Consider the following 13,548-nt stretch of genomic DNA (forward strand, 5'->3'; position numbering starts at 1 on the left):
AAGACTGTTTAAGATAAGGTTTCACAGGAAATTACTAGATTTTAAGAGTTTATGTTTATTTTAATTTGTTTATGTACATGTGTGCCTGACTGTCTCCATGTGTGTGCTGAAGCTCTTGGAGGCCTGAATCAGGCATCAGATCTGTGGAATTGGAATTACAGGTGGTTGTATGTTACTATGTAAGTTCTGGGAACTAAATTCAGGTCTTCTTGAAGGAATAATAAGGGCTTTAAATTCTGAGCTATCTCTTCAGTCCTTTTAAAAATTAAGTTTATAGTTTATGTGCAAAGATTTTATGCCTTATAAAGTATTTCTAGAAAAATGTTAGGCAAAATATTAGAAATAAAGATACAATGCTTTATGAAGGAAAATTCAGATATTATTGATATGGATTGCATTTAGAATGATAAATTGACCAGGTTAGTGCACATTTCAGGCATGAGAGGAATATAATATGTTTGACAGTAATGTACCAAACTACAACCACTATATGTTTCATGGAAATATGATTATAGCATAAATGAAGTACAAGAATTTTTTAGGGTTGGATTCAAATCCATTGTTTGATGCTAGGAAAGGATTCCAACACTGAGCAACATTCACTATCCTGTAAACAAAAGTTCTTACAATTACCAGTATCTAATACCTAGTATGTAATCCCATATTCAAGAATTAACATGTAATTTAAACTTTCTTAATATGAATTAATACAAACCATCTGGAAAATACTAAAATTTTTTATCACAGTGGATGACAGAGTGTTAAGTTTAGTTACTTATAGAGGGAGAGTAGATGACATTTGCTGTGAGATTGTGCCTCCTAGAAAAGTCAAAGTAGCTACACCCATAAAGTCTTATCAACATGGCTGCCTAAACATGACCTGAACAAAAATGATATCAATAGACAGCTAACATAGAAGGGCAAAAGGTCACAGGGCCACACCTCTATATAAAGAACTATGGGTGAGTGGGAAATGCTAAGGAGTGGAGAGATGGTCCTCTCCAGGGAAGTACCTCCCTCAATGAATCATCTAATACCAGTGTTCAGCCCTGAGGTTATATAAATACATGTATACATACATGTAAAATTATATTGATTGAGCAGGTTGTATTCATATATTTAAGAGTGTGTGTGTGTATTGTGTGTATATATATGTGTGTGTGTGTGTGTGTGTGTGTGTGTGTGTGTGTTTGTGTAAAAACATAAAGAGAGACCATAAATTTGAGAGCAAAGGGGAGTCTATGGGAGGAGTTGGGGGAGAAAAATGAGGGGAAGTAAATGATATAATTATATTATTATTTCAGAAAATATTAATTAAAGAAAAAAAACACAAATTAGATTTTTAGCAAACCAATGCATTTGTGTGGCTCATATAGAAGGGAAATCTTCTGCATAGGTACTGATCAATGACATGGCTCAAAGCATACTGGATTCAATTCCTTATAGGTAATTGAAAGTCCAGATTATTGAAGAAACCTCTGGAATCGTAATGTCTAATTCAGTTTGTGCAAGTAACTATATGTATCTTCTCTGGGCCACATATCTCTTTTGGTGAGTTGATTTTGAAATAGTGTGTGCAAAGCAAATACATGCATGTGAAATAGTTTCTTCTTTTAATATCCAGTTTTCTCAAAACAGCTGCAAGATGAGGCCGAGGTGATGGCTCAATGGATGTTTCTTTCTGTTTCTGTCATAAAAAGCATGACCAAAAGCAACATGCAAGGAAAGGAATTATTTGGCTTCTATACCCTGGGTCACAATCTAGTGAAGGAAGTCAAGACAGAAACTCAAAGTAGGAACTTAAGAAGAAGCCATGGACCCATTAGCTGCTTACTGGTTTGCTCCTCATGGTTTTCTCAGCATGTTTTCAGATATGACCCAAGACTGTCTGCCCAAAGGTAGCACTCTTCATCCTAAACTGGGTCCTTGCACATCAATCATTAAGCAAGAAAATGCCCCACACACTTGCCTACATGCAATCTGTTGGAGAGACTTTCCCAACTGAAGTTCCTCTTCAATGTCATGATGCTGTTTACTTAATGGAGAAAACAGGTAATAGAGCAGAATGATGGGCAGGCAAGAATCAGGAAATGGTAAAAGCCAATGTCTTCGTTTGTTACTCAAAATCTGAGGTACCCAGAAAACTTAGAAGGCACAACTGAGTATCAATGTATACATAATGAAAGGTGCATATGGATTTAAAGGGTAAATATTTGTAAAATACAATAAACTTATACCTTCAAGATGAAAACTTATACAAATTCTGGATTATTTAATGTAAAAGCAAGGGAGATACAAACTTGAGTAGTCAACTATTTGCTGTGGGATGCCCTGTATGTTGTGAATAAATAAAACACTGATTGGCCAGTAGCCAGGCAGGCAGTATAGGATAGGCAGGACAAACAGAGAGGAGAGGCTGGGACGTGGAAGTCTGGGAGGGACGCCAGCCTGCCATCCAGGTAGCAGCATGTAAAGCCACGAAACACGTGGCGACATATAGATTAACAAAAATGGGCTGAGTATAAGAGTAAGGGCTAGACAGTGGTAGGCCTGAGCTAATGGCCGAGCAGTCTAAATAATACAAGCGTCTATATGTTTATTTTATAAGTGGGCTACGGGACTGCTGGGGCTTGGCAGGACCTGGAGTGAAAAACTCTAGCTACAACTATTCAAGTAGATAAGTCAACAGTGGGAAAACTGTGGTGCTATTTTCATTCCAGTCACATGATCCTAGAAGCCCAGACACCTTTGGTTCACTAGACTTTGCCATGTGTCTACTGGCTAACCCCTAGTTCCTTATATACACTTCGTTCTGGTATCACTTGCAGAGCCGCCATGTTGGTTCCTTTCATATCAACTGTAACGACTCCTGGGCCTTTATTTTTACTATTATTTACTTTCACCATAATTGTATGAATTTTCCTTATGGTGTTAAAAACATGTTTGCTTTTTAGTTTGTTATCTTTAGAGTCTAGTTTATTTTGCTTAAACCTTAGATGATGACTGGCCAGTGTATTCCTGGGACTGGGAGCATGAGGAAATGCAAGTTATTTTCATGATTTAGGTTTTGCTGTTGTTTGGAAAATATCTACCCTACTTCAGAGATGGGCAGTCCAGACGCATCTTTTCCTACAAGCTCAAATATATGCAATTTTCAGATCAGAGGGAACAGAATTACCTTTAAGTATGCTTTCTCTTTGGGCTTACTGGGAATTGGCACTCTGTTAGAACAGATGTTGCTTTCAGACTTTTCATACATTTTACGCATTTTCTTCTTGAAATCTTTCCTGAGAATTTCGTTAAGACATGCATACTGGTGTGCACTCATCTGGGCCCACATCTCCTCCTTACTCTTTTTTTCAGAGAAATGTTCTGATTGTGTGGATGTGTATTCTTGTTTTGAGGACATTTTCTGCTGAGGAGAAGATGTAAGATTAATTTGATTTGTTTCAGTCTCAGTGTTCTTTATTTGGGGTGCTTGTATTTTAAAATGACTGTAACTTTACAAGACAAAGGTTATGGAGACAGTGAAGCAGAAAATAATTGGTAATTAACAGTTAAATTTATCCATATCTATGCGCAGCTACCCAAAAATCACTAGGCTATCATTAAAAGCTGAAATCATTTGTATTAGGTAAGAGCCTAGGACTTCTACATTTGGGATTTCAGTGCTATTTACCAGGCACTACTTACTATACAGGAGAAAAATGATAACAGAGCAGAATATTAGCCAGACAAATATCAGGGAACACTAAAGGGCAATGTCTTCAGGTTGTTCCACGAAGTCTGAGGCACCCAGAGTACTTGTAAGGCATAACTGAATTGCTACATGGGAGAATGATAGCTTTAATTGCAACATGCATATGTTCTCCAGAAGATATATTTGCAAGATACACTGAACATAACTAAAAAATGTGTGTGTGTGCCTGAGGGGTCACCAACTGGATCAGGCCCTCTGAGTGGGTGAGACAGTTGATTGGCTTGATCTGTTTGGGAGGCATCCAGGCAGTGGGACCGGGTCCTGTGCTCATTGCATGAGTCGGCTGTTTGAAACCTGGGGCCTATGCAGGATCGCTTTGGCTCGGCCTGGGAGGAGGGGACTGGACCTACTTGGACTGAGTCTACCAGGTTGATCTCAGTCCGCAGGGGAAGGCTTTGCCCTGGAGGAGATGGGAATGGGGGGTGAGCTGGGGGGAAAGTGGGGGGGCGGGAGGGGAGAGAACAGCGGAATTCGTGGCTGATATGTAAAATTAAATTATAAAATAAAAAAAGAAAAAAATAAATAAAAGCCTTCTTCTATTTCAAATCCTAGAATGTAAGTATATATTATTTTTATATCAAAACTTAAATGTTACTATATAGTTTGAATCATCATTTCCAAAACTGGTGGCTAATTGGGGAAAATCACATATTTTTTAACTAAATGAAGAGTTTTAAATATATTCTTAATAGAATCAAATGAAAACATGGTGCAAACTCTCCATAATGCAAATTTTGATGTCTAAATTTCCACAATTTCTTGTTAGTCTGAATACAGAAGCAAAAACAGAAACATAGGAGATGCTCTCATATATGGTCCTAAAATAGGAACATAGAACATACCTGCATTTATGTTAAAAGTAAAGGCAACTGGGAGACTCCCAGATCACTGAAATCACTAACCGGAACCATTATGTATTTAGGTGTATTGCCAGAGCTGTGTTTTAAAATCACTCCAATGTTCATTTATTTCTGCAAACAATCCTCGGGCAAACATCAAACATCTTTTACTATCGGAGACCAGCACTCAATCTTCTACCACTATGTGTTTCCAGGCCATTCTCTTCATTGGCCACCACAACCTGAAGGAACTTGCTGCTTACTTGAAGGTTAAGGAAAGGAACTTTCATACATATAAAATGGATGCCAACCCAGACCAACTTTCTATATGAAACTGTGATAGGTAGACTACTGCTGCATTTTAACAAGAATCATAAAAAAATAAATTTCACTAAGGTGCCTTTTACCTTAACAACAGAGGTACTGTCATTGTCTTCTATTGTAGTCCCAGGGACATCAGGATCAGGTTTGTCAGAGAGCCTTTAGGAAAAAAAATGCAATAATGGCAGGATTTGGTCATCTGAGAAACTCTGGAGAAAAGATCCAGTACTAATGTATTAAGTGACATTTCTACATTTATGTAATTCAAAGTCATCCTATGTTTTAAAACTTTTGGTTGACTTTGTGAGCTTTAACTTATTTCAATCTATAAACCATTCAACAAAGACTCACTGATAGTCCCAGTCTTTTAAAAAAGTCAGCAGCTTAGGAGATGGCTCTGAAAATAAGAGTGCTTGCTGCCTACACACAAGGACTTGGGTTTAAATCTGCATCATACGTGTAAAAAAACTGGGCATGCCCTATAACAAAACTTCTTTCTAAAATTCCAAAAACAGTTTTTCTTTGAAAGTTAACAACCTCATTTTCTGAGAGTCACTTTTCCTCCCCTGTGAATAGAAACATAAATCCATAATCCAAAATCATGAGAGTTCTCATGTTGATTCTAGAGTCAGGCAGACTAGGGAAAGCACAGTAGGAATAAAAACATCTTGTTAGAGTTTTAGGAATTAAGTCTGTACTCCATTTCTTTTTACTAGCACATTCATGTTTATGTGTCACGTATTATGTAACAATACAAAATTCCATTGGTTTGACAGGATGTTTCAATAGCTGTTTCACTTGGCATCAAGCCTGATGACCTGAGTTTGAGCCCACTCACATGGTAGAAAGAGAAATACAAATCCCGTTATTGTCCTTTGATTTACACACACACACACACACACACACACACACACACACACACACACACACACTGTGTCATGTCCAAAACATTGAAAATAAGTAAAACATTTTAATCAAAAATAGCATGTCATTAACATTCTTATTTGCAGGAACTTTGTATGCTGTCACATTTAGGATTTGATCTTTTCTCTTCAGGAACTTGACCTTTAAACTGTGTACTGTGTTTCACAATAGACATATGAGAGCTGGTAGGTTTAATGACTGGCAATAGTAGACAGTGACTTGGTGATGATGCTCTTTCTTTGACCCTTCCATTGTGCCAATTTGATGTTTCAAATCTGATAAATAAAAACATTTTGAAAAAAAAACTGGGCATGCATTTGCAGCCCTAGGTCTGTGGGTGGCAGAGAAAGGGCATCATGGGGGCTTGTTGGCTGCAAGTCTAGCTCCAAGTTCTTGAGAGACCTTATATCAAGTGGAAAAGATAGAGAATGATAGAGCAAGATACCAATATCCTCCTCTTACCTCTAAGCCTGCACACAGACATATGCAACACACACACACACACACACACACACACACACACAGAGACAGACAGAGAGACAAAGAGAGAGACAGAGAGAGACAGAGACAGAGAGAGACACAGACAGAGAGAGACAGAGAGAGAGAGAGTCAATCACCAATATATTGATTTTTGCCTGTACAAATTGCCTCTCTTAAAGTTGGAGCTGATAATTCCCCTAACGAGTACATACATTTGCTACCTGAACTGAAATGAATCCACTGCTAAAACAAGACAGAAGGTTGAAGGCACCTTCCCCAATAGCTGACTCTCGTTGAAGACTAAGCACTCTATGCCCTGTCCATTGTCTACACCTGGGCGAAGACTAATTATTTATGTAAACTGATAAAGAGTATTGGGTACCGAAAGCATATCTGTTACAGAGACCTCTTTAAGGGGTTCAAATCACATCCACATCTTTGTGTGTGTGTGTTTGCACATGTGTATAGATACATGTGCTGGTGTTTGTGTGTGTGTGGAGGACAGTGGACATCAGTGTGCTTCCTCCTCGGGTGCCATCCACCATACACAGGTGTCTCACTGCACCAGGAAACAAATCCATTATTCTATTTGGGTTTCAGCAAGCGATCGGAATAACTGTAAGTCTGCCTCCCCAGTGATGGATGGACAAGCGTGTGCAATTATGCCTGGGCTTTTATTTGTGTGCTTGAATCAGTGTCTCATGTTTACAGAAGATGCACTTCACTGACAGGGCTGTCTCCCCAGCCCCAAACTGGGACCTTTCAACAGACACCTTGACATTTTCAGGTCCTCCAACTAGGCAGTCTAAACAGCAACAGGACTCTCTTCAATTCCCAGTTTTAATGTGCTTTTGTGATCATTTTAGTGTCTCTAAACTTGAGTTTCCCTGTTATCCTTGTCACATCTGCCACACACCCCATTGTTTTCACTGCTTTTCTAGAACCCTCGCTGCTACCCAAACTAATGTTCTTCAAGCTCCACTTTCCACTGTAAACTCAGTCCTATCCTCCTTTAGGAGGTTAACCTGCTAAGCCCACACTTACCTCCTCCATGGGTTTCATTTCCTGTGCTCTCCCATTTTATTACTAAACACACACCTGTAGATAAATGAGGAGACTACCAGCTGGGTTTTCAGACTACCAGCTTTACAACTCAGAAGCTAGAGTAAAATCTCATTTGTGACATGTGCTCTGTCGACATAAATTACTTTCATGTTTGAACATCAGGCCTCCCCAATGGAAACATCACTTGGGAAGGAAATGAAACACAAGAAATACTAACACGTATTCTAAGAGTCCTTAAAATCCTGAAATTCTAGGTGTTTTTAATCTGTGTACTGATGAAAATAAATATTTAATTCTCAAAAATGAAAAAATAGAAAAGAAAAATGCTTTTTAAAAAAACCAAGGAAGGGTGTGCTTCTAGAAACAGAAATCTACAACATTAGTAAGTAATCAATTACAAATATCATTTAAGTCAAAAGTTAGTACTTAATGCCTTTAATCCCAGAACTTGGAAGGCAGAAGATAATGTATTTCTATGATTTTTGAGTCCATCCTTTGTTACAAAGTGAGTTCTAGGCCATCTAGGGATATTTAGAGAACCCTCTTTCTCTTAAAAAAAAAAAACAACTCCTCTAAGCTAATGCTAACTAGTATTCATAGGCCATGATCTACATGGCCTATGTAGATCTACATATAATCTACATATTGATACTCTTCATTCATCTACAAAGGTCACCTGATTCTTCCCATGTAAAAGCTATGAATGTCTGCCATATCTGCCTTAAAAATTTTAGCGATAAAACATGAGGTGTGAGATCCAACTGCAGTTGTCAAAATTATTCACATAGGCTGTCTGGCTATGTAACCCAGCTTCTGAGGATAGACCACAGCCAAGTCACACAACTTAACTTTCTGAATTGATATGAGGTGGTTCTGCACTTTGATCTGTACAGAAGGGCAAGAGATGCATTGCAGAGCCAGGACCATAGACCAAATAATCAGGGCAGCAGTTGTCTAAGCAGTTCTAAAGAGGGTTTAGTAACATAGATACTTTGCAAACTGGCTGTGGACACAGCAAGCATTGAACACATAGTATTGTGTCTATCTCAAGGTACACTCAATAACAATACTTCCTTATCTTTGGACTCACCACATATTTTTAATTTATATAGTCTTACCTGGATAAAGGCTTCTGTTCGATATTGTTATCCACTTCTAAATATAAATGAAAAATATATTTTATAACAATATATTGTTATATCTATAGGCCACCTGCAGATCTTTTTCTGATCTCTTTGTTCTCCCAGACCAAATCCTTCAGTCTTATCCTTAGTGATACAAGAGAACTAGCTCCAGGGTCTCATCCTCCCACCCCACCCCATCTATATCTTCTGTGGATCCCATAGACTATCCACTCCTAACATCCCTCCCCAATTCATTGTACCCCAGCCCTCAACTTAAGCAGGTGCCTCCTATTGAGATACAGGCCACACCTGCCAGAAAACTAGGTAGGCTGCCCACAGACCTTCTCAGCTCTCTCTCTCTCTCTCTCTCTCTCTCTCTCTCTCTCTCTCTCTCTCTCTTTCTCTCTTTCTCTCTTTCTCTTTTCCTCTAGACCTAATCACTCAGTCTCTTCTTCAGAACATCAACAGATCACCAACTACAGCCTCCTTTCCTCCCAGCCCACCTCTCCTGTGGAACCCATAGACAATCTCCTCCTAACCTCACTCCCCCCAAATCATCATTGCATTCCAGTATCCAATACCAGCAGTCATTCCCTGTGAATACACCAGATGAGCAGGCCTGTAAAACAGGCAATACACAGCTATCACACTCTATGAAAATCCAGAAAAGAAACAAACAAACAAAAAAACCAACAACATAACACCTACCCAATTGACAAACCCAGACATCAACACCTAGACCTATAATCATCCCGAACCCGGATGCCTAGATGTTAGCATTAGAACACGTTCAATAACAGCCACGGCAATATATCCCCACCAGAGCTCAGCTATCCTACCGCAGTGGGCACTGAATATTCCAACATAACTGAAGCACAAGATAAAGACCTTGAAAGCAACCATATGAAGATGACAGAGGTCCTTAAAGAGTAAATGAATGAAGCCTTTAAAGAAATCTAGGAAAATGCAAACAATTGGAAGACAAGAATAAATCCCCTAAAGAAAACCAGGGGAAAATACAAAAAAAAAAACACTTAAAGAAAAAAATATAAAACTGTTCAAGACCTAAAAATGAAAATAGAAGCAATAAATAAAACACAAACTGAGAGAATTCTACAAATAAAATTTTTAGGAATTTGAACAGGAACTACCAACAGAATATAAGAGATGGAAGAGAGAATCTCAAGCATTGAAGATACAATATAAGAAATGGATAGACCAGTCCAAAAGTGTTAAACCTAACATATTCCTGATACAAAACATCCAGGAAATATGGAACACTATGAAAAGACCACACCTACAAATAATAGGAATAGAGTTTGGAGAAGAATCCCAGGTCAAAGGTCTGGAAAATATTTTTAAAAAATCATAGAAGAAAATTTTCCTAATATAAAGAAGAAGATGCTTATAAGGGTACAAACAGCAAACAGAACACCATATAGATTGCCATACAATAATCAAAACACTAAATATACCAAACAAAGTCAGAACATTACAACTTACAAGGGAAGAAACCAAGTACCATATCAGGGAAGACTTATTAGAATTGTACCTGAATTCTCAACGGAGTCTCTAAAAGCCAGAAGGGCCTGGATAGATGTCCTGCAGATCCTAAGAGACAAAAGATGCCAGCCCAGACTAGTATTCTTAGCAAGAATTTCATTAGATGGAGAGAATAAGATATTTATGATAAAGACAATATCTATAAATCCTGCCCTACAGAAGGTGCTAGAAGGAAAACCTCAATCTAAGGAGGTTAAGTATACCAATGAAAACACAGGGAATAAATAATCTCACACCAGCAAAACCAAAAGACATGTTCAAAAACTCAAACACACACACCACCAACTGCAACAACAAAGGACAGTAATCAACAATCACTGGTCATTGATATCTGCCAATATTAATGGTCTCAATCCCCCTCCCCCCCAAAAAAGACATAGATTAACAGAAAGGATACAAAAACAGGATCTATAATTCTGTTGCATCCAAGAAATACACCTCAAGACAGAGCCGGCCAGGACCTGACTAGACTAAGAGTTGAGACTTTATCCTCATACCTGAACACACCAGCCCCTAGGCTTTGGGCCCAAGGGCACAACCCTTCACCCCTACACCACCACCCATTGCAGTCCTAGTTTCAGGCCAGTTGGCAGGCAGACCTCCTGCAGACAGATCAGACTACCACTATCTACCAAGTGCTAAGACTGAAGCTACTCCCTGAGACAAAGCCCACTAGCACCAATTGGACTAAGAGCTGCTCCATGAGACAAAGAGTCCATCAGCATCAACTAGACCAAGAGCTCCCACTAGACAAAGAGTATCGATCAGACCAAAAGAGGCTCGCTCAGACACAAACACCATTTGCACCAAGTGGAGAAAGAGATGGGTAAACGCCAGTGCAAAAATACAGTCAACAGCATAAAAACTAATATGGCTCCATCAGAACCTATATCAACAAGACCCGAACATCCCAACACAGAAGAAACAGAATATATCAATCATAAAAATGACTTTAAGAAGATATTAGAGATCTTAAAACAGGAAAAGAAAATTTCCCTTAAAGAAATCGAGGAAAAGTCAAATAAAAAAATGGGAAGAAATCAGTAAATCCCTTAAAAGCCAAGAGAAAGCAATTAAACAGGTGAGGGAAACAGTTCAAGTTTTGAAAACTGAAGTGGAGACAATAAAGAAGGCGCAAATTGAGGGAATGCTGGAAGTGGAAAATCTGAGTGAATGAACAGGAACTACAGATGCAAGTATAACCAACAGAGGACAAGAGATGGAAGAGAGGATCTCTGGCATTGAAGATACTTTAGAGGAAATAGATTCATCAGTCAAAGAAAACACTAAAGCCAACAAAATCATGACTCAAAATGTCCAGGAAGTTTGGGACACCATGAAAAGACCAAACCTAAGAATCATAGGGATAGAAGGAGAAGAATACCAACTCAAAGGCACAGAAAATACATTCAACAAAATCATAGAAGAAAATTTTCCCAACCTAAAGAAGGAAATGCCTATAAGATAAAAGAATGTTACAGAACACCAAATAGACTGGATCCAAAAAGAAAGCCCCCTTGCTACATAATAATCAAACCACTAAACATACAGAATAAAGAAAAAAAAACATTAAGAGCTGCAAAGGAAAAAGGTCAAGTAACATATAAAGGCAGACCCATAAGAATAGCACCTGACTTCTCAATGGAGACTCTAAAAGCCAGAAGGTCCTGGACAGATGTAATGCAGACACTAAGAGACCTTGGATACCAACCCAGACTATTATACTCAGCAAAACTCTCAATCAACATAGATGGAGTAAACAAAACATTCCATGATAAAACCAGATTTAAACAATATCTTTCCACAAATCCAGCCCTACAGAAAGCACTTGAAGGAAAAATCCAACCTAAGGAAGTTAGATACACCCATGAAAACACAGGCAATAGATAGTCCCACACCAACAAATACCAAAGAAGGGAAACATACAACACTACCACCAAAAAATAACAGGAATTAACAATAACTGGTCATTAATATGCATTAATATCAATGGTCTCAATTTACCTATAAAAAGACACAGGCTGACAGAATGGATATGAAAACAAGATCCATCCATTTGCTGCATACAAGAAACACACCTCAATTTCAAAGAGAGACACTACCTCAGAATAAAAGGCTGGGAAAAAAACTGTCCAATCAAATGGATTTAAGAAACGAGCTGGTGTAGCTACCCTAATATCTAACAAAATAGACTTCAAACTAAAATCAATCCAAAGAGATCAGGAAGGGCATTACATATTTATCACAGGGAAAATCCAACAAGATGAAGTCTCAATTCTGAATATTTATGCCCCAAATACAAGAGCACCAACATTCATAAAAGAAACATTACTAAAGCTTTAATCACACATCAAACCCCTTACACTAGTAGTGGGAGACTTCAACAGCCCACTCTAACCAATGGACAAGTCTGCCAGACAGAAACTTAACAGAAAAATAAGGGAACTAACAGACATTATGACTCAAATGGACTTAATAGATATCTACCGAATATTCCACCCTAACACAAAAGAATATGCCTTCTTTTCAGCACCCCATGGAACCTTCTCTGAAATGGACCACATGCTTGGTCACAAAGCAAATCTCAACAGATACTAAAAATTCGAGTAACCTTCTGTATCTTATCAGAGCACCTTGGCTTATTCATAATAGCAAGAACCAGGAAACAACCTAGATGCCCCTCAACTGAAAAATGGATAAAGAAAATGTGGCACATATATACAATGGACTACTACTCAGCAGTAAATAAAACAATGACATCATGAAATTTGCAGGCAAATGGATGGAACTAGAAAATATCATCCTGAGTGAGGTAACCCAGACTCAGAAGGACAAACAGTATGTACTTACTCATAAGTGGATACTAGATGTGAGGGAAAGGATGGCCAGACTGCAACCCATGGCTCCAGAGAGGCTAGCTAACAGGGAAAGACCCTAGGAGGGACACATGGATGATCCAGCAAAGGAGAAATGGATGAGATCTACATGAGCGGACTGGGTGTGGGGGTTGGCGGAGGACGAGCAGTGGGGGGTGAGAACATAGGGAAAGGGGAGGGTCGAGCTGGAACAGGGAGAGAGTGGGAAGGTAGGGAGGGAGATACCATGATAGATGAGGACATTATGAGAATAGGAAGAGGCAGGGTGCTGGGGAGGCTCTCAGGAATCCACAAGGATGACCCCACCTTAGACTGCTGGCAGTGGTCCAGGGGGGTACCTGGACTGGTCTACTCTGGTGACCAGTCTAGCAAATAGCCTAACTGTCATCATAAAGCCTTTGTCCAGTGACTGATGGAGGCAGATTCAGAGATCCATGGCCAGGCACCAGGCTGAGCTCTGGAAATCCAATTGATGAGAGAGAGGAGAGATTCTGCAGGCAGGGGACATCAAGATCATGACAGGAAGACATGCAGAGATGACTGGCCATACTAGTGGAAGCCCATGAACTGTAGACTAATGGCTGTTGAGCCCCCAC

The 13,548-nt window shown here is 39.0% G+C and overlaps 1 protein-coding gene across 1 annotated transcript in view; it reads right to left on the minus strand.

Moving 5' to 3' along the window:
- Nucleotides 1-13,548, minus strand: part of LOC131894259 (kinesin-like protein KIF16B) — an 87,954-nt gene that overhangs the window by 55,356 nt on the left and 19,050 nt on the right. Inside the window, exons 5-6 of the mRNA XM_059244483.1 lie at nucleotides 8,508-8,544; nucleotides 5,007-5,079 (exon numbers count right to left, since the gene is read on the minus strand). Coding sequence (XP_059100466.1) covers nucleotides 5,007-5,079; nucleotides 8,508-8,544 — 110 coding nt within the window. The remainder of the gene's footprint in view (nucleotides 1-5,006; nucleotides 5,080-8,507; nucleotides 8,545-13,548) is intronic.

Source organism: Peromyscus eremicus, chromosome 17 (genome assembly GCF_949786415.1).
Source record: "Peromyscus eremicus chromosome 17, PerEre_H2_v1, whole genome shotgun sequence".
Lineage (NCBI taxonomy): Eukaryota > Metazoa > Chordata > Mammalia > Rodentia > Cricetidae > Peromyscus > Peromyscus eremicus.